Below are 20,512 nucleotides of genomic sequence, written 5' to 3'. Positions count from 1 at the left end.
TAAGATTGGTCTTTTATGCTAACACCTCCTGCCTGAAACCAAACGTTTTACCTTCCCGCCCCCTCTCCCCTGGAACCAGGTCCAGCTGGCTCCCTTCCAGGAAGCTGAGCCGATTCCCCCAGCAGTCCTGAGCCGCGGCGCTGGTGGCTCAGACCTGACGGGGTCTGGAGAGGCCGGCGCTGGTGGCTCAGACCTGACGGGGTCTGGAGAGGCTGGCGCTGGTGGCTCAGACCTGACGGGGTCTGGAGAGGCCGGCGCTGGCGGCTCCGCCCTGACGGGGTCTGGAGAGGCCGGCGCTGGTGGCTCCGCCCTGACGGGGTCTGGAGAGGCCGGCGCTGGTGCCTCAGACCTGACGGGGTCTGGAGAGGCCGGCGCTGGTGGCTCAGACCTGACGGGGTCTGGAGAGGCCGGCGCTGGTGGCCTAGACCTGACGGGGCCTGGAGAGGCTGGCGCTGGTGGCTCAGATCTGACGGGGTCTGGAGAGGCCGGCGCTGGTGGCTCAGACCTGACGGGGTCTGGAGAGGCCGGCGCTGGTGGCTCAGACCTGACGGGGTCTGGAGAGGCCCGGCGCTGGCGGCTCCGCCCTGACGGGGTCTGGAGAGGCCGGCGCTGGTGGCTCAGACCTGACGGGGTCTGGAGAGGCCGGCGCTCGTGGCTCAGACCTGACGGGGTCTGGAGAGGCTGGCGCTGGTGGCTCAGACCTGACGGGGTCTGGAGAGGCCGGCGCTGGTGGCTCAGACCTGACGGGGTCTGGAGAGGCTGGCGCTGGTGGCTCAGACCTGACGGGGTCTGGAGAGGCCGGCGCTGGCGGCTCCGCCCTGACGGGGTCTGGAGAGGCCGGCGCTGGTGCCTCAGACCTGACGGGGTCTGGAGAGGCCGGCGCTGGTGGCTCAGACCTGACGGGGTCTGGAGAGGCCGGCGCTGGTGGCCTAGACCTGACGGGGTCTGGAGAGGCTGGCGCTGGTGGCTCAGACCTGACGGGGTCTGGAGAGGCCGGCGCTGGTGGCTCAGACCTGACGGGGTCTGGAGAGGCCCGGCGCTGGCGGCTCCGCCCTGACGGGGTCTGGAGAGGCCGGCGCTGGTGGCTCAGACCTGACGGGGTCTGGAGAGGCCGGCGCTCGTGGCTCAGACCTGACAGGGTCTGGAGAGGCCGGCGCTGGTGGCTCAGACCTGACGGGGTCTGGAGAGGCCCGGCGCTGGCGGCTCCGCCCTGACGGGGTCTGGAGAGGCCGGCGCTGGTGGCTCAGACCTGACGGGGTCTGGAGAGGCCGGCGCTCGTGGCTCAGACCTGACGGGGTCTGGAGAGGCCGGCGCTCGTGGCTCAGACCTGACGGGGTCTGGAGAGGCCCGGCGCTGGTGGCCTAGACCTGACGGGCCCCGGAGAGGCCCGGCGCTGGTGGCTCCGCCCTGACGGGGTCTGGAGAGGCCGGCGCTGGTGGCTCAGACCTGACGGGCCCCGGAGAGGCCCGGCGCTGGTGGCTCAGACCTGACGGGGTCTGGAGAGGCCGGCGCTCGTGGCTCAGACCTGACGGGCCCCGGAGAGGCCCGGCGCTGGTGGCTCAGACCTGACGGGCCCCGGAGAGGCCCGGCGCTGGTGGCTCCGCCCTGACGGGATCTGGAGAGGCTGGCGCTGGTGGCTCAGACCTGACGGGGTCTGGAGAGGCCGGCGCTGGTGGCTCAGACCTGACGGGGTCTGGAGAGGCCGGCGCTGGTGGCTCAGACCTGACGGGGTCTGGAGAGGCCGGCGCTGGTGGCCTAGACCTGACGGGGTCTGGAGAGGCCCGGCGATGCTCTTTAGCCTCTCTCACCACGTCAAATCTGGCTGGAGGCACAAGAAGACCAGGCCGAGGCTCCCTGTGCAGTCCTGCTGCTGGCTGGGGAGGCAGAGGGACGATCGGAGGGACGATCGGAGGGACGATCGTCTTCACTGTCAAACATCTGCACTCTGTTTACACTCAAAGATCTGAAATGTTTTGTCTCAAATATCGCTGAGTTCAGCTCATGAGGAACGGGAGCAAAACCTGAGGTGTTCCATTCATACTTGTGTTCAGAGAACAGCACAGGTTAGGATGCATTTATGTCTTAGAACGACGTTTCAGAATTTCTCCCCATTTGTTACCAAACCTCAACTGGTTCTACAGGAAGGCTCCTCTGGGTCTGGTTCTACAGGAAGTCCCCTCTGGGTCTGGTTCTACAGGAAGTCCCCTCTGGGTCTGGTTCTACAGGAAGTCTCCTCTGGGTCTGGTTCTACAGGAAGTCTCCTCTGGGTCTGGTTCTGCAGGAAGTCTCCTCTGGGTCTGGTTCTACAGGAAGTCTCCTCTGGGTCTGGTTCTACAGGAAGTCTCCTCTGGGTCTGGTTCTGCAGGGTTCTTCTTTTAAAGAAAGGGTTCCTCTCCTCTGCTCGTGCTGAAAGCTTCTCTGTTGTGTTTGTACGGACAGAAGTGAAAGTGAATCAGATTGTTTCAGCTATTGTTTGAATTGTTTTCTGTAACTTAGCAGAGATGTGTTGTGACTGATCCTTCTCTCTGCTTGAAGTTGTTGTTCGTCTCCTGCGTCTCGCTGTTTCAGGGAAATTTCCCTCCTTAGTCTTTGTTGCTGTTTTATCTTCTTCAGAAAATCCAGATAAAGGTGTTTTTGTAAAACTGTGTGGGGGACAAAACAAAGATAAAGTAAGACTTTCTCCACCCATAACTTCCTGAGCTTCAGTGAGCCTGTCGCTGCAGAGCTGGACGCTGTCCACCAGGTGAGTCCACTGCTCTGACGCAGATGACTGCAGCAGAGCTGGACGCTGTCCACCAGGTGAGTCCACTGCTCTGACGCAGCTGACTGCAGGGAAGCTCTGCGACGTGTAGAACCACAGCTGAACTGGGAGTGGGGCTGTTGTGATTATTACAATATTCGTCTATCACAATTTTTTTTACATATTTGCAAATATTTTTCATATTTATGATTACTGTGATTTTTTTTTTTTTATCCACAAAGTTGCATAAAACTCAGAAGAGGTGTGTGGACGGACAGACAGTGCTCTCCTGCAGCGTGGAAGCAGCTGATTAGGGAGGAAATTGAAAGGAGAGATTCTACGACAGGATCCAGACAGAGTTCAGCTGAGCGGTGAAAGTGTGTGTGAGGCTCCTCTGGTCTGCAGCCTGCAGCCGAGTCACTTCACACACTCCAGAAGACATGGACACGTCCGGGAAGACGCTGGCTTGTCAGAGGGAAATGAGACGGAGAGACGGCGAGACGGACTGAAGACGGAGCTGAGTGGAGACCAGGCTGAACGCCGCAGTCCCCCCCCCCCTCCTCCTCCTCCTCCTCCCCCTCCTCCTCTTCCTCCTCCTCCTCCTCCTCCTCCTCCCCCCCTCCTCCTCTCCTCCTCCTCCCCCCCCCCTCCTCCTCCTCTTCCTCCTCCTCCTCCTCTTCCTCCTCTCCTCCTCCTCCTTCCCCTCCCTCCCCCCCTCCTCCTCTCCTCCTCCTCCCCCTCCTCCTCCTCTTCCTCCTCCTCCCCCCCTCCTCCTCCTCTCCTCCTCCTCCTCCCCCCCTCCTCCTCCTCTCCTCCTCCCCCTCCCTCCCCCCTCCCCCCCTCCTCCTCCTCTCCTCCTCCTCCCCCTCCTCCTCCTCCTCTCCTCCTCCTCCTCCTCCTCCCCCTCCCTCCCCCCCTCCTCCTCTCCTCCTCCTCCCCTCCTCCTCCTCCCCCCCCTCCTCCTCCTCCTCCCCCCCTCCTCCTCTCCTCCTCCTCCTCCCCCCCTCCTCCTCCTCTCCTCCTCCTCCTCCCCCCTCCTCCTCCTCTTCTCCTCCCTCCTCCTCCTCTCCTCCCCCTCCTCCTCCTCCTCCTCCCCCCTCCTCCTCCTCCTCCTCCTCTCCTCCTCCTCCTCCTCCTCCCCCTCCTCCTCTTCCTCCTCCTCCTCCTCCTCCTCCTCCTCCCCCCTCTCCCCCCCCCCCCTCCTCCTCTCCTCCTCTCCTCCTCCTCCTCCCCCCCCTCCGCCTCTCCTCCTCTCCTCCTCCTCCTCCCCCCCCTCCTCCTCCTCCTCCTCCTCCCCCTCCTCCTCCTCCTCCTCCTCCTCTTCCTCCACGGTGGAGCAGTGGTTTGCCCGGCAGCAGACTGGGGGTGTCCCATGCTGTGCCGTTCATTGTTTCACAGGAAGTTGAGTGAAGCAGGCTCTACTTCCCACCGCCTCCTCCGTCTGCTCATGTGGAACCGCCTGCCTTTTAAACGCCAGTCTCATCGTCATGGGTGACCTTACATCAGAGATGAGGGAGCACGGCGTGCTCCGGGAGCGGCGTGCTCCGGGAGCGGCGTGCTCGCAGTCATGTGACTGTTTTTCATGCAGCGCCAGATTAAATCAGAGACCAGGGAGTCGTCAGTACGTCGGAGTGCTGCAGCAGATGTTGGATATCCTGAAATCATGTGCTCATGTGGGGGATGGTGAGCCTCACCCCCTCACCTGCACCTCCTCTTCAAATGTCACAATGTGGCGTGGTGAATCAAAGCCGTGTTCTCCTGTTAGCATCCCCTCCTTCAGAACTCGTTGCGGTCTGGCACACCTGCCCACCTCCCTTCAGATCCCCTCAGAGCCGCTGGACAGAGAGGGTGTGTGTCGCACGCGATGCTCTGAAACGTCAGCTGCTGCTCAAACTGCTGATTTTTAAACCACCGTGTGCATTTCAGCAGTTTATCCAGCAGGACAGTGAAACCTGTGGACCAGCCGGAGACCGGCCAGTGGCGCTCTGATCACGGTGTGTGTGTGTGTGTGTGTGTGTGTGTGTGTGTGTGTGTGTGTGTGAACACATTGTACCAGGATGTACTGCAGTCAGGAGGACGTCTCCTGCTTTGGACAGTGTTGTTCTGTGAATGTGTGGTTTCATGACATGCTAACCACCGGCAGCATGCTAACCACCGGCAGCATGCTAACCACCGGCAGCATGCTAACCACCAGCAGCATGCTAACCACCGGCAGCATGCTAACCACCGGCAGCATGCTAACCACCAGCAGCATGCTAACGACACACCACCATGTTAACTCAAACCCTTCTCCGGTTCCCAGATCTCGCTGAGAGAAAACGTCCATCCTGATAGATACAGCAGATCCATGGATCCTAAACCTTCGGTCCCTGATCCCACAGCCTTGCTCAGAGCTCCCAGATGATGAACTTCAGCCACACTCTCACGGTCCGGCCGTGTTTCAGGCTAATGGAAGCGATTTGTCATTTTGTGGCTTCTGAACCACCGACAGTCAAAAGATCTTGGTGAACAAGCACAGATGTTCACATTATTCAGGTTTGCACTCAGAACTTTCTGCCATGTTTAGAAACTGTCAGCGGTGTTTTATCAGTAACTCTTGTTCTGCTCGTGTGTCTTTGCTCACCTGAGGCGCTCGGCTTTATTTCCCCCCTGAGAAGCTCTGGAGAACCGTCCCCTCCCTCAGAGACGTCCTGACAGGACCTGAGCTTATCGGAGGCAGCAGGGCTTTATGTCTATGATGGAGCTGCCTTTCTGCCTTTCTGTCTCCAGCGAGCAAAGCTTGATGTATTGATCTGATCGTGCTTTGGCTACAGCTGATCTAGTTTGTAAAAAGAATTGTTGAAAGCCACGCACTGGCCTCTTAGAGAATATTGACTTCTGACACTTTGACTTACTTCTGGTGTTTCAGCAGCAGCTTGATTTACCTGAACAACGTCAGACGAGGCTTTACCAGCCTTTGTGAAAACATTCCTGCAACTTATCAAATCCCCAAACCGCTTGCAGTGGTCTCAGTCCGCAGATTTATTGCTTTCAAGCGGAGAAGGGATTCACTGATGACACTTTCTTAAAGGACTGGTGCAAGTTGTTAATCTTTATCTCTCTACCAACAGCAAGTCACAATACAGCTTCCTCTCAAATACCAGCACAATTACGACTGTTTGTACAAAACGTGATTTTCTACTTTGCAGCACATAGCAAGTTCAGTCCTGCATCAGTCAGACTTCAGTTATGTTTAGCATGTAGCATGTAGCATGTAGCATCACTGGAGTGTGAGTCCTGAAACTGCTAGGCATGTAGCATGTAGCATGTAGCATGTAGCATGTAGCACGGTTCAGAGGAAAATCCTATCAAATACCTTCGGTGTGGTGATATTGAGGGAGAACTGCTGAAAATGTCCGGCCCGAGAGGTGAATCTGTGAAATTATTTCAGTTCATGTGAATTTGGGTGACAGCAGTCATGATGTGACGTTTTAGAGGAAAGAAGAAGAAACAACATCCCATGACTCTTAATTTGGGAATTTTTTTTCCTCATCGTATGTTCTGACAATGATTAAAACTCATTCCATCTTTTTATACGCACCAAAACAGATAAGGTCTCACACTGAAAGAGAAGTTTGATTTTAGCGTGTTGTGTCGTCTGCTGCAGCCTTCAGTCAGAACCAGGGGACACTCGGTACAATCACTCAATTCAACTCAGATGTCACTGCTTTACCAGCAACAGTTATGGTTTTCTTTGGCTTTTCTTCACTTTCACTTTTGATACAAATGCTTTTTGAACCAGTGAAAGTCCGACACGCACACGTTTGAATTAGCGTGGGTTACATGTGGTCATTGGGCACGTTTACATGGACCACGTATGAGCAGATTGTACGTGGAGCGGATTGTAAAATGTGTCATGTAAACACCGAGTGGATCCGCTTCACTCGGAACGGATTGTATTTTGGAGCCGATTGTAGGAGGTGGTCTACGCCGATCGACAATCCGCTCCGTGTCCCTTATAAACGAGTCTGACAGCGGAGCGGATTGTACTGGGGGAGTGTTTGTTCTGCGCATGCATGTAGTGACGTGTGTGACGTGCCAGTAAACAGGAAGCAGCACAGTCAAAAAACCAGCAGAGGTGGTTGAAAAACACTTTTTTAGTAAAAAACCCCGACAGAAAAAACATTGGAGAGGCGAGATGGAACCAAATCGCGCAATAGCGAGTTGTATAAAGAGCTCTATAGCAGAATACAAGCGATCGCCGGCTGGTGTTATGGATTAACTGGTTCCCGTGTTAACGAATGACGGCGGAGGTCTGTGTAAACACAGGCTGATTACAGCAGTTGTTAAAGTAAGACTCACAAATGACTTTAAACGTACACACTCACTGTAACTCTCGATAACCGACATTCGCAAGAACGACTACATTTTTCAATCATGTATTGGTCACCAGTTAACACGGGCACCAGTTAATTCGAAACATCGACATGCGGAGCAGAGCTCACACCGAGACGTGGCGCTCGGCGCAGCGGTGCTGCAGCCAGGGGAGCAGCCGCTCCTCCAGCAGCGTATCATGGACTTTTGGGACATTATTTGAGCAGATATTAGCAGATAAAAACTCTCTGCTCGGCGCTGAGGACTGCTGCTGCGGAGCTAAAGACCTGCAAGTTCCTCGTGAGACTTTGTGCGCATGTCACAGGACGCTGTATAATCCGCTTCACCAAGAGTCCTTGTAAACAAGGATTCATCGTGGATCACTTCATGAATACACTCCGTTTATTACGATTGTTTACAATCCGAGTGAAAAAAACACCCATGTAAACTGGGCCATTGTCCCGTTTAGATTTTATTTTTTACCATTTTTTTACCATTTTTACCTCAAGATTTAGTTATTGTGAGACATTTCTTCTTACTTCCTGGAGCCCCTGGTGCCAGGGGAGTGAGAAACAGGAAGTAGAGAAAGTTAGAAACCAGCCACTGAGCTCAGATATCAGGTACATGCCTGACCTCATCCCAGATGGTCGTCCTCGGCCGTTTCCTGCCCTGATGGGTTTCATCTGTGCCTGTGCGGCGGGGCTCTGTATTTGGCGTCTTCTGTGTGGCTCGTCTTTGTTGTCTTCAGTGATCTTGGTGATTTGGGTCAGCTTGAGGCGTGGTTTAGTCCAGTTTGCTGAGCTCCTGCAGCACCGACAGCGGCGTCTGGAATCCTGAGTCCTGACAGGAGGACATTTTCTCCCGTCACTCCCGCTGGCAGCATGGCTTTCCGGCTAATGCTAGTTAGCTAGCGCGCATGGCAGCTTCACCCATACCTCAGCTCAGGTCTCTGTCTGCTACTTTTGTGGAATCTGTTTGAATGTCACAGAGAAGATAGATCTGTTTTCATAGTTTGCTCGGTGGTTTGACGGCCAGCCGCTTGCTCTAAACATGTAACATCGATTATCGCCCGTGAACTGTTCTAATTTTCCGTTCTGATCAGTTACTTTTAGGATTTATTGTACTAAATATGTATTTATGGGAGGTTTTCCAGCATCAGTTCTTACCTGTATATTGATCATAACCTGTGGCCTTGCTTCACTTGTTTCAGTTTGCACAAATATAGTTCCTTGGCTCAAGAAAGTATATTTAGTTTCTGCTTTTTCCAACTTTTGCCTCGATGTTCCGTCCTGAACTCGATGTGAAGGAACTGTGAAAGCTGTGGGGCAAATGCATGTGCATGGATTGGATTTAAAAAACAAACAAAAAAAAAAAAAAACTGCTATAATGTAGAGGCTTGAAAAAAGAAAATGCAATTGTAGAAGTTACAGCCAGAAGAAAATCGATGCGGGTCAGGAAAAATATTTTGTGTGAACAAAAGCAACTTGGCCGGGGAATGAAAGAGTCGGTGAGTGATAGCAGCCAGGGCCTCCCAGGAGGCCTGCATCCCGCCAGAGGAGACTCTGAGTGGAAAGACGATATCCTGTGATGGGAGCCGTGCATTAAACCTCTCCACTGAATCCAAATTTATCCCTCCATCCACTTATTGTCTGCACGGAGCTCAGCGATGAGATAAGCATGGACTGATCTCAGGCAGCGGCGTGGCTCGGCTGCTGGAGGTGTGTAGGAGGGATCACGTCTGCTCATGTCTCTCAGTCGTTCTACTGTGATGAGATCGTTATGAGTTTGAAAATGTGTTTCTTATTGTACAATAATTTTCATCTCTGAAGCTTCACAGACAAACATTGAACAGCAGACGCCTCAATGTCTTTTTTTTTTTAACCAGAAGTGCCCTGCATCCAGCACACGGTCCAGTCTCCTTCGTAGGACTGTGAGATGAGGAAGATGCAGTCCTGATGGAAAAGGCCTCTTGCTCGTTTCCTGATCCCCCCGCCGTGAGGCCATGTGGCTGAATGCCAAAGACCTCCAGGGCTCCAGCCATGGAGAGCAGGTCAGGAGGCCTCTGGAGAGGGCGGCAGGCGGACGAGAGCCGCCCGGTCGTCCCCCATCGGGATCCGTCAGGGTGAGGAAGAGGGGGAGGGGTCAGGCTAACCTCTCTGCTTCCACACCACCGATGGATCCCAGTCCATCGCTGATCAATGTGGAGGATCTTAAGGGCTCAAGGCACCATCGAAGTGTCTTCAGTGCATTGAAGGGAGTAGCTGTGGCTCAGAGCTGGCCCGTCTGCGGCCTTCCACTTCTTCATGAGGACCTTTTTTTAGAAGCAAACCTTTGGTCCTACCTGATCATTTGGCACGACCTATAGTCACTTTATTCAGCTAAATGCTGTACTTCTCTGACATCAAAAACAGATTTGATGATGGCTTTCGCTAAAACTCAGAGAAGAGTTTGCAACAAGACACACAAGAAAGTCAAACTGTGACTTACACACATACCTGAAAACTACAGTAGTCCTCCTCAGAACAGCTGACTGAACGCGCTGGATGTTGAGAGACAGAAAATCAGAAACAAACTGAGCTGAGGAGTGTGCTTGTTTCACTTTACCTCATGTACAATGGCTCTTTTTCAATTCAGTCTGGATTTGACTATTTTAACTAATTCCCTCTTTCCATATTTACTGATCTTATTCTGGCGGCACTCCAGGAAGCTGATGGGGGTGAAGGGTCTTCAAGGACCCTCCATGGTGCCTCTCTAACCCCTCTACTACCACTGACCCAAATGAAGACAGCCAGCCGCCACGCCAGGGACTGCATCCAGAGGCTGGGGGCAGTCTGGGGCTTCGGTGTTTGCTCAAGGACACCTGGACATGTGTAAAGGAACCTGCAACTTGACGACCGAGCCGAGCAGTCCACCAACCCATTCACCTCGGTCGCAGCGAAAGTGAGGATTATTTTCTAAAGTGGGGGATCAAACCCCGAGATTCCAGATCCACGAACCCAGGGAGCTGCTGAGTGGCTCCAGTAACGCCGTACAGGACACACCTGTGATCCAGACATGTTGAATAGATCACAGATACACTGGTGTGTCTGCAGCCGTTTGTCTTCACCTGCATATTGTGTCAAATCGGAGATGAGAAAGCAGGTTTTCTCCTTTCATGGAGAAATCTGCAGCGTTCCAGGAGGACAGAGGGACGAGTAGCATTGTGTCAAGGCCAGAAGATGGCTTGATGGCTGAAGTTCCCATCACGTGTGAATTAATGTTGAGTTTTGTTTTGCAGGTCTGAGTCAGACCTGGTCTCTCTAGTGGCTGATCCAGCCATCAACCCCAACCAGACTTTCCTGCTCCAGTTTGTGGTTGGTCTGCATGCTGGCATTTCACCTGAGGACAGGTTGAACGGTGTGTCCAATCACATGACGACGCTACGTCAGTGGAAATGGAAACAGACTGCGTCGGATGGCGAGGGCAGCAGCAGCACTTTGGCGTTTCTCTCAAGGAAAATGTATTTAATTAAGTTCAAAGATGAGGAGGAAGTTTTGGTGCATTTTAAATGTGGAAAGGTCAGCTGTGCCTCCCAGCTCCTGGGTGATGTATGGCTGTTCAGACCACCGCTCAGCCAGCCGGAGTGTGGATCTGCATTGATCTGCGTTTGAAGCAAATTAACTCTAAATGACCCAGCAGGCCTGAGGGCGGACTCCGGTTTCTACAAACTTACAGCCCCGTCTCTCCCCGTCTCTCTCCCCGTCTCTCTCCCCGTCTCTCCCCAGTCTCTCTCCCCGTCTCTCTCCCCGCCTCTCTCCCCGTCTCGCTCCCGTCTCTCTCCCCGTCTCTCTCCCCATCTCTCTCCCGCCTCTCTCCCCGTCTCGCTCCCCGTCTCGCTCCCCGTCTCTCTCCCCGTCTCTCCCCTGTCTCGCTCCCGTCTCTCTCCCCGTCTCTCTCCCCGTCTCTCCCCTGTCTCGCTACCCGTCTCTCTCCCCGTCTCTCTCCCCGTCTCTCCCCAGTCTCTCTCCCCGTCTCTCTCCCCGCCTCTCTCCCCGTCTCGCTCCCGTCTCTCTCCCCGTCTCTCTCCCCATCTCTCTCCCGCCTCTCTCCCCGTCTCGCTCCCCGTCTCTCTCCCCGTCTCTCTCCCCGTCTCTCTCCCCGTCTCGCTCCCCGTCTCGCTCCCCGTCTCTCTCCCCGTCTCTCTCCCCGTCTCTCTCCCCGTCTCTCCCCCGCCTCTCTCCCCGTCTCGCTCCCCGTCTCTCTCCCCGTCTCTCCCCCGTCTCTCTCCCCGTCTCACTCCCCGTCTCTCTCCCCGTCTCTCCCCCGTCTCTCTCCCCGTCTCGCTCCCCGTCTCGCTCCCCGTCTCTCTCCCCGTCTCTCTCCCCGCCTCTCTCCCCGCCTCGCTCCCCGTCTCGCTCCCGTCTCTCTCCCCGTCTCGCTCCCCGTCTCACTCCCCGTCTCGCTCCCCGTCTCGCTCCCCGTCTCTCTCCCCGTCTCTCCCCCGTCTCTCTCCCCGTCTCTCTCCCCGTCTCTCTCCCCGTCTCTCTCCCCGTCTCGCTCCCCGTCTCTCTCCCCGTCTCTCCCCCGTCTCTCTCCCCGTCTCTCTCCCCGTCTCTCTCCCCGTCTCGCTCCCCGTCTCGCTCCCCGTCCTTTGGTGCCACAGAAGTCCCATGTGTTCCCTGTTCTGTTTAACCAGAACGTTGAGAGAAAATCACTTTGACCAAGAATGACCAGGATATATGCAGTCAAGTAGGACAGAAAACACACACACACACACACACACACAAACACACACACACACACACACACACACACACACACACACACAGGATTGTTTTTGTGCAGAAGAAAATCCAATTGGCCGACTGAACCAAGTGTATTGATTCTCCTCTGCTGCTTCCTCCTCGTTCTTGGCCTCCATCTTCCTGCTCTCCCTCAGCTCCGTCTATCCGGCCGCTCTGCTTCCTCACCGTCTGCACGCCTCCCCTCCCAGCCGCCGTCTGCAGTGCTCTCTGGGTGGAATGGCTGGTCCTCCCTCGACCATCCTCCTGGCACAGCCGGTCCAGCTCTTCTGATCCTTCCGAGAACGCAAGAGTGGAGCCTGAGGAAACCTCCTCTCCTCACGCCTCCCGTTGGTGGAGAACCAGTAACTTTCTCCAGGACTTATGCTTCCACGTTAAACATGTGTGCAGGACTGCCAGGAAGAGGACACCTCTGATCTGACGAGATTGATTTAAAGTGCCATTTTCTTCAGAAACAGAAACTCTTCAGAAGAAAATAACTGAAATGTTGCGTGTTTCCCGTGTAGAGCGGGTTGTCATTCCATCTTTAGACACTCTCCTTGTCTAAAGGTTCCCTAAAAGCCATGCAAAGGTAAGAAAAGCTGGACAATACGGGCTTTTGAATATGAAAGGTCATTTCTGACTGTGACAACAATAGTGAGATAGTTCTGGCGAGATCCGTTGACAGTTGGCGTATTTTACCTTTCTGTTCATGCACTGTAAAATGTGTGGAAAGTGTCTAGACTGCTAATGGAAGCTCAGCTGGAGGACACCGGTCTGGAATGCTCTGCCTTCTCTTAATGTGAACATTATTGGAAATCATTCAGCTTTTAAAAGGAATGCCTCTGTAGCATTTACTGAATTGTTTCATTCTTTCAGTTGAATCGAACAGAAATCCTGTGTGAATAAAGAACTGAAGCGTCGGCAGCTGAAGGACCGGAGCTGGAGTGACCCCTGCTCCGCCCGGTTAGCAGCCCAGCAGCCAGATGTGCAAAGATTTAATGAAGTAAACCTAATCAGAAAAGCCCTGGTGAAATGAAATGCTGGCCAGCCACAACGTTAAGTCCTTTTGTTGAAAGTGAACATCTATCAGCACATCACATGCACATCCAGAAACAGGGACGGACCCGCTGCTGAAGGCCAGACTGAGGATTACAATGGGGGATTAAGACCTTTCCAAAAGGAAAACCGAACGTCTCTCTGCCTCCAGCCAGAGCTCCCTGATCCGGGGTCCGAGACCAGGAACTGAAGGGTGGTCCTGATGAACTGGCAGGAATGTCTCTGCTGTTGGTAACAACTGATAAAATCAGTAACGATACAGAAGCTGCAGTTACTGAAACGTCAGACGACTGGCGGTCATTCTGGTTAAGAACAGGTCTTTTTAAAGTCAGCCGTAAAAACAGCCTTTATGGTGTTGTGAGGTCCGTTTGCATGCAGGCAGTCTCACTGAAAGGACAACAGGACGGTCGCTCTCGGCTGTGAGGAGGGGGCGGTGAGGAGACCAGGGAGCTTCAGGCTGCAGGGGTTTGCAGGGCCGTAGACAGGCTGGGAGGAACTCCATCTACGCTTTTGATTTTTGTTTTTTGTTGAACCTACGAGCAAACGGTGGAAACTCTGACCGGGCCGGGGCCCTCCCTGCTGCAGGCCCAACACTGTCACACTCACCAGAATAATCCTCCTCGTCTGTCCATACGAATGTCTGTATAGTCCTGTCTTTTCAAGTTCTAGGAATTATCGAAGTAAGTCCCGACTTTTTAGAGAAGTGACTTTCCTCATGTCCCGACATTCAGTAACACCGGTCTCCACACACACTCTCACACTGCTGCAGTCCGGCTCGACTTACCAGACAGCCTCTTACACCCAATACCAGGCTTTCTAAATCCAAGTGGCATCACTTAGCTGGACCCCATCCAGCCCTGAACCGGATCCGGCCGGGTTCCCCGTCTGCGACATCCAACGCCGCAGCCTGATCGGGGAAAGTAGCTGAACCTTGATCAGAGTAAAGCAGCATGTAAGAGCTCCGGTGACTCCAGTCTCCCGGCCGGCGCTGAAGCCGGGCGCCTGGCCGCCGCTGTCGTTTCATCCCCGGCTCGTTATTTTCAATGTCGGCTTTAAACAAATGTTTGAGTGTAACTGACCATCTGATCCATATAGTTTTGTGACATGTGGGAAGTTTGAAGTTGAATTCTGAACGCTCTCTGGCTGTGTGGCCCGAGGCGAGCAGAGACCTGACACTGCAGAGAAACACAATCTGCCTGACTGCTTCACACACCTCTGACATTCAAGCCTCCACACACACACACACACACACACACACACACACACACACACACACACACACACACACACACACACACACACACACACACACACACACACACCAGCCGAGCCCTCCCATCGCTGTGGAGATCGGCCGCTCACTCGGCTCTGCTGCTGGACTGACCCAGAACAAAGAGTTCCAGACGCACCTCAGTAGAACCCGGAGGGGGGGGGGGGGGGGGGGGGCTGCTGCAGCACCATCAGAACCATCAGAACCATCAGAACCAACAGAACCATCAGAACCACACATCAAACAGCGGGATGAAGCACCTCCTCTAATAACTGCATTAGGTCCATTTCGATGACATTTCCAGTGAAAGCACTCCGTCAGTCAGAGAGAGTCGGGTCAAAACAGAAGTCAAGGCTGTGATTCACAAAGCAGCATAATCAATTCACTTCACCATCATATCGCAGTTTCTTCTTCTGTGATACTGTGAATTACTGGTATCCTCAAGAAGATCCGTATTCAGAGTAAGGAGAAACTTCATTTAAGCTCGGAAAGAAATGTTTCAAGAGAAAATGCATTGTGTGTTAAGCGTTGTGTTTCAGAACGATGTGGCGTTTCCACGGCAGCGCTCTGAGCAGCACCATCGGTCATGCTCAGCGGTCGTTCCTGAGTGGATATTATCCATCGTTATAATGTCTTGTTCTACTGTTTTCATAATAATAAAAAGACCTGTTTTTGAAAAATGATGCTGATGGAGAAAAAAAGCCACTTTCAGAGACTCCCAGCTCTGCGCTCAGCGAGAACACAAGCCGTGTGTTTACATGGGACTTTTTATTCCTCTGTAATCTGAATAAAGCCTCGTTCTGCTCTGAAATCTCCATGGAAACGCCTGAAAACATGATTCAGAATTAAGTTTGAATCCCAATAGACCGGCGGGTTGATTCTCCTCTGGAAGCAGAATTATCTGCTAATGAGGCGACTTCATTCTGCTCGCTGTGTCCCTCCGTGATGACGCAATATTTCAAGATGGCGGCTCGACTCGAATGGGGACGGTTTATTTAACGGCAGTTTTAGAAGAGTTGGATATAAAGAAACGGGCGGAACAACCAGGACGTTTTCAAAGCTGCAGCGTCAAAGTTAATCCAGAAAGAAAGACGAGAGAAACGCTGTTTACTTCCTGGAGACGTCACGACATCACGGCTGCCCCGTCCAATCAGAACGCTGCACAGACCCCGACCTGAGAGAGGAGTTCATCCTTCGTTTTTCTAATGGAGACATGAATGTCATGAATATAATTCTGAATGACCTAATTGAGAATAAAGGAATTAACCCGAATTAAAAACGCCCTGGATCTCCTCTCGCTGACAGCTTCCTGTTTTGAACGAGGAACCTTCCTGTTTGGAAGTTTGCGGCCCTCTGAATGTGATCATCCTCTGCTTTCATTCAGTTCCAGATGAAACTAACCCATCAGTCCTGAAAGAAAGTTCTAATTCTCAGGGTAAAACCTGCACAGATCCATCTGCTTCTTTTGTTTTTATTCCTTTCTTCTTTGCAATCAGAAGGTTAAAACGAGAGGTTTTACCAGCAATGAGGGTGAAAAGGATTTGACTTTCTTAATCCTCCATTGGATTTTACATCTGAAACAAATCAGTGCTTTAGACAGAAAAGATTTTCACAGATATTCTGTCTCTCTCTCGCGCTCTCTCTTCCTGCAGGAGTGGAACCGGAAGTCTGTGATGGGAGCTCCTGCCTCCATCACGCCTGCAGTGAGTGGATTCTGTCTGTGAGCTCCGTTTCCATCCCATCATTCTCTGCCTTTCACTCCTCCGACTCCAACCACCACAGCAGAAAGTCTCCTGAGTCTGGTTCTGCAGAACGTCTCCTCCTCTTCTTGCTCGTGTGGAATTGTGTAAACTCTGGACTGAATAAGTGAGTTTGATCCCAGACTGCCGTTCTCGCCGTGCTCCTTCCATTTACCAGCTACGTCTTGAGTCTTATTGGGTCAGATGTTCCAGCTGCAGCCTGTCCGGGGCCGGTGTGAGGACCGCCCTCCCAGGGCAGAGAAAGAGCTGCTCTGACCTTGTTGTTTCTGGAAATTGCTGAGGCGGCTTTAATCTTCACTGTAACCGATTTAAACTGCAGGCGCCAAATATTCACAAACTATTAATGCTAAGAGAAACGGCAGCAGCAGTGAACGCAGCGCCGCGAGTCTACAAATCAATAATCCCATCAAGCCGCAGCATTAATGTGAGCCTGGCGCCGTGATCACATGTGAACGAAGTAATTACATTTAGATTACATGTAACCGCCCACGCTTTGCACCCTGAGCAGGCAGACGTCTCTCTCTCGCTCTGCTTCATTAACTGTGACACACACACACACACACACACACACACACACACACACACACACACACACACACACACACACACACACACACACACGACTTTTCGCTCTGTGCAGCTTGGCTAACGTCGCTCATATCAACGTGCCGAAGACGCCTCCGTCCCGAGATGCTGAATCTTCCCCAGACGTGCTGCCTTGCTCGTTGGCAGTGCTCTCATCTGATGGCGGCGGTATAAACGGCTGACTGACCGTGTGGCAGATGGCGGCGCTGCCACAGGGCGGTCCGGGGTCCGACGGGCTGCCGGGGAACCTCTGAGGCGGATCGGGTTGATCCGGTCTGACTCGGCCGTTAATGGAAGGTTGCGCCTTTTCAAGTCCGCTGCAGTCGTTGGCAGATCGCTGACACGAGAGCGCCGGGGCCGATGGAGACAGAGGGAGACCTCTCCGTGGTTGTGTGGTTCAGGAACCGTCCCTGCTGTCCCAGAGCGCCGTGCTCACAGATAAGTGAAAGATTCATGATCTGCTGAAAAAGCGACGATGAAGCACATCTTTGAAGCTCCTGAAGCTCCTGAAGCTCCAGCTGTCTGCAGATCAAACCCGCCAACATCCAGGAAACCGACAGAATTCCAGAAGCTCGTCCTGGCTGCAGTGTGTGTCAGACTGTCCAACTGTCCAACTGTCCAACCACAGACACGAGTCAACATCTCACAGTCAGTTCATCAATACTGTCAAGAATACTGTCAAGATATTGAACGCTGATAGCATCGAAGGAAAAGTAGAAAAACCTCTTACTTTTTCTCATAATCTAAAGAATCCAGGCAGCTGGAATCTGATTCCAGTGTCAAGAGAGCTCAAGGAGGACAGAAAGTGACGGCGGTCTTTCTAAAACCTTTCCTGAGTCTTGAGTCTTTAAGAAGATGCTTTTGATGGAAACACATCATCGTGAAACTTCTGAACTTGGGCATCAGCCTCCTGTTTTAGCTAAATTAAGCATTGGGGCTGTTCCAGAGTAGAACCAGGGGCCATGTGATCCCAGCAGAACCCTGAGTTCAGTGGAAATGACTGTTACTGTTTGTTTGATCAAAAATGGCCACATTTCCATTGATGGTTAATGAAAAAAGTAGTTTTTTACTTTATTTATTGAATTCATTATATCTAATTTAGAATAATGGAATCATGGTTTCCAGACAGATTGGGAAAGTCTCACAGGCGCAGAGCAACAGCAGCTGATAGAAACCATTAAAAAAAATGTTTTTTAAATCAAGAGATCGTTCTTATAGAGAAAAGTTCAATTCAGCTCGTGTCTCAGATCCAAAACACTAACGATAAGCTCTTTGAGAGAATTAGCTGATGATCACTGCTGTCCAGGGATTTCTGTTTCTTGGAATCTGGAATTTCAAATATTGAGATTAAAATGTGAAAAGCAGCAAAGATGAGATGAAAGCTTCCTGCTTCCTGTGATCTCGGTTTAACTCGGCTTCTCCAGTTCGGGATGTTTCCACAGATGAGTGGAGAAGAGCAGCAGCAGCTCTGCTGCCTGAACCCACACAGCAGAGACGAGCCGAAGCTGCCATGACAGCTAGCTTAACTAGCATTAGCCTCGGCGCCACGCTGTCAGGGCGAGTCTGGGAAGACACGCTTCAGGAACACTTCACTGTCTCTGGCCCCAGCAGGTTCTAAAGTGACGTTTAGATTGAAAATATACAACAATAAATAATAATGATGGAAAAGGACCCAGAGCTTACACTGTGCCATGACCAAGAAACGTGTTTAAAGGCTGTTATTGCACTATTGACGATGGGAGTGGTCTGAATGTGGCCCCTGAACTAAAATGTGTTTGTCACCTCTGGTGTACAACGTCAGGGTTTAAAAAAATCTTTAAACTTCAAAGCAAAAGAAGAAAACCAATCCAAAGGAGTTCTCAGCGGTCACGCTGTGGTATTGATGGTGCAGCTGATGGTCTGTAGCGGCAGAGCATTCCTCTGCTCAAAGCAGCAACGCCTGCTCCTCATCCTCCGAAACTAAAACCGCATCAAGTTCACAACCCCTTCATCTCACTGTGGAATCAACGAGGCGCAATGAAGGAGCCCTGGAGTCACAAAGACCAGTCCAGGCCCACAGTCCAGTTTGGGCTGAGGGTCCCAGGTGATCCGGCTCCAGGCAGGGAGATCCTCCACCGTGGGCTCAAGATTAAGACTTTCACAGACAACCAAGCAAACTGCAGAGGAGCGGCGCAGTGATGCTCCTCCATCTGGCCATCTGGCCGGAAGCACCCAGGAGCATCCAGGAGGATCCAGGACTATCCAGGACCGTCCAGGGGCATTCAGGACCGTTCAGGGGCATCCAGGACCGTTCAGGACCATCCAGGACTGTCCAGGAGGATCCAGGACCATCCAGGACCGTCCAGGGGCATCCAGGACTGTTCAGGAGCGTCCAGGAGCATCCAGGAGGATCTAGAAATGTACACGGGAGTCCAGGAGCGTCTGGGAGCATCCAGGAGGATCCAGGAGGATCTGGGAGCGTACAGGGGAGTCCAGGAGCGTCCAGAAACATCTGGGAGCATCCAGGGTCATCCAGAAGCGTCCAGGACCATATGGAAGCGTTCGGGAGCATCCAGGAGTGTCCGGGAGCCTATAGGCACGTCCAGGAGCATTCGGGAGCATTCAGGAGCATTTGAGAGTCCCTGACCATCAGGGAGCATCCAGGAGCATCCGGCAGCATTCAAGAGCGTCCAGGAGCATCCAGGAGTGCCCAGGAGAATCCAGGAGCATCCAGGAGTGACCAGGAACATCCAGGAGTGTCTAGGAGCGTCCAGGAGTGTCTAGGAGTGTCCAGGGGTGTCTGGGAGCGTCCCAGCTCCATGAGCTTCTCTCAGCACTCTGGCAGGATCCCTTCTTTTCTTGGTTTTAAAGCTTGGTTCACACTACAGGATTTTTTCAATCTTGCCCGATTCAGAGACACACTAGAAGACAACAGAAGACAGATCGCACCAGATCTTCCTCTCCTGATGTTCTAGTGTGTGGAGTCACTGTGGAGCAGAACACACCAGAAGATTCTTCGTCAGACAATCGGATCGTCACGCTTCCAAATGTCACGTAGTCACACCTGACGTTGTGCGGTTTCCCTTCAGTCCTGTTTACATTCATCTCCACTGTTACTGAGAAGAGCAGAGCTCATTCATTCATGTCGGCATCACTTCTTCAGCACCTTCCCCAACATGCTAACCCACCAAAGTGCTAACTCACCAACATGCTAACCCACCAACATGCTAACTCACCAACATGCTAACCCACCAAAGTGCTAACTCACCAACATGCTAACCCACCAAAGTGCTAACTCACCAACATGCTAACCCACCAAAGTGCTAACTCACCAACATGCTAACCCACCTACATGCTAACCCACCAACATGCTAACCCACCAACATGCTAACCCACTAACGTGCTAACTAACAGGCCACTCAAATTACAACCAAAATCTCAGAATAAGGAAAGACAACTGAGGATGGAGAATGAGTTGAAGAGAAAATTGACTCTCTCTCTCTCTCTCTCTCTCTCTCTCTCTCTGTCTCTCTCTCTCTCTCTCTCTCTCTCTCTCACACACACACACACACACACACACACACACACACACACACACACACACACACACACACACACACACACACACACGGAGGCTGCACTGAGGGGAAAATGGATTGCAGCAATCTGCGGCAAAACGATTAGAGTAGCACGTGTGGAAAGCGGGTGTCACGCACAACACTGAGCTCAAAAAGTCTGAAAACACACACACACACACACACACACACACACACACACACACACACACACACAGTGTCTGTGGACAGAGCAGAGGCCCACTCAAACACCTATTATAAATCAACTCAAAGCCTTCATGCTTCAAAGTCATCTCGGAATCGTTTATCCACACATTGAGCCGCACTATAGGAATACCAATTCACAGCGCTCTATCATATCACTCAGAGAGGGGGTTGTTTGGGGGGGGGGGGGGGGGGGGGGGGTTGAGAGGGATAAATAGGTTGAGAGA

At 52.7% G+C, this 20,512-nt stretch overlaps 1 protein-coding gene across 1 annotated transcript; it reads right to left on the bottom strand.

The window, feature by feature from the left end:
• Window positions 1-226: 226 nt before the first annotated feature.
• Window positions 227-19,684, bottom strand: LOC115404275 (proline-rich protein 2-like). The gene is made up of 5 exons (XM_030113549.1): window positions 19,673-19,684; window positions 16,715-16,864; window positions 1,171-1,298; window positions 545-1,063; window positions 227-320 (listed from the first exon to the last, which is right to left on the bottom strand). The coding sequence occupies exons 1-5, from the start codon at window positions 19,682-19,684 to the stop codon at window positions 227-229; spliced, it is 903 nt and encodes a 300-aa protein (XP_029969409.1).
• Between the last annotated feature and the right edge of the window lie 828 nt (window positions 19,685-20,512).

Source organism: Salarias fasciatus, chromosome 2 (assembly GCF_902148845.1).
Source record: "Salarias fasciatus chromosome 2, fSalaFa1.1, whole genome shotgun sequence".
In the NCBI taxonomy this organism is placed as follows: domain Eukaryota; kingdom Metazoa; phylum Chordata; class Actinopteri; order Blenniiformes; family Blenniidae; genus Salarias; species Salarias fasciatus.
This window is presented reverse-complemented; position numbering and strand designations above follow the sequence as displayed.

Coding starts and splice junctions, on each gene's coding strand:
- LOC115404275 (XM_030113549.1), bottom strand. Junction 1,299..16,714: donor GCGCCGCCATCTGCCACACG/GTCAGTCAGCCG, acceptor CGGCCTCTCCAG/ACCCCGTCAGGTCTGAGCCA. Junction 321..544: donor GCCTCTCCAGACCCCGTCAG/GTCTGAGCCACC, acceptor CGGCCTCTCCAG/ACCCCGTCAGGGCGGAGCCA.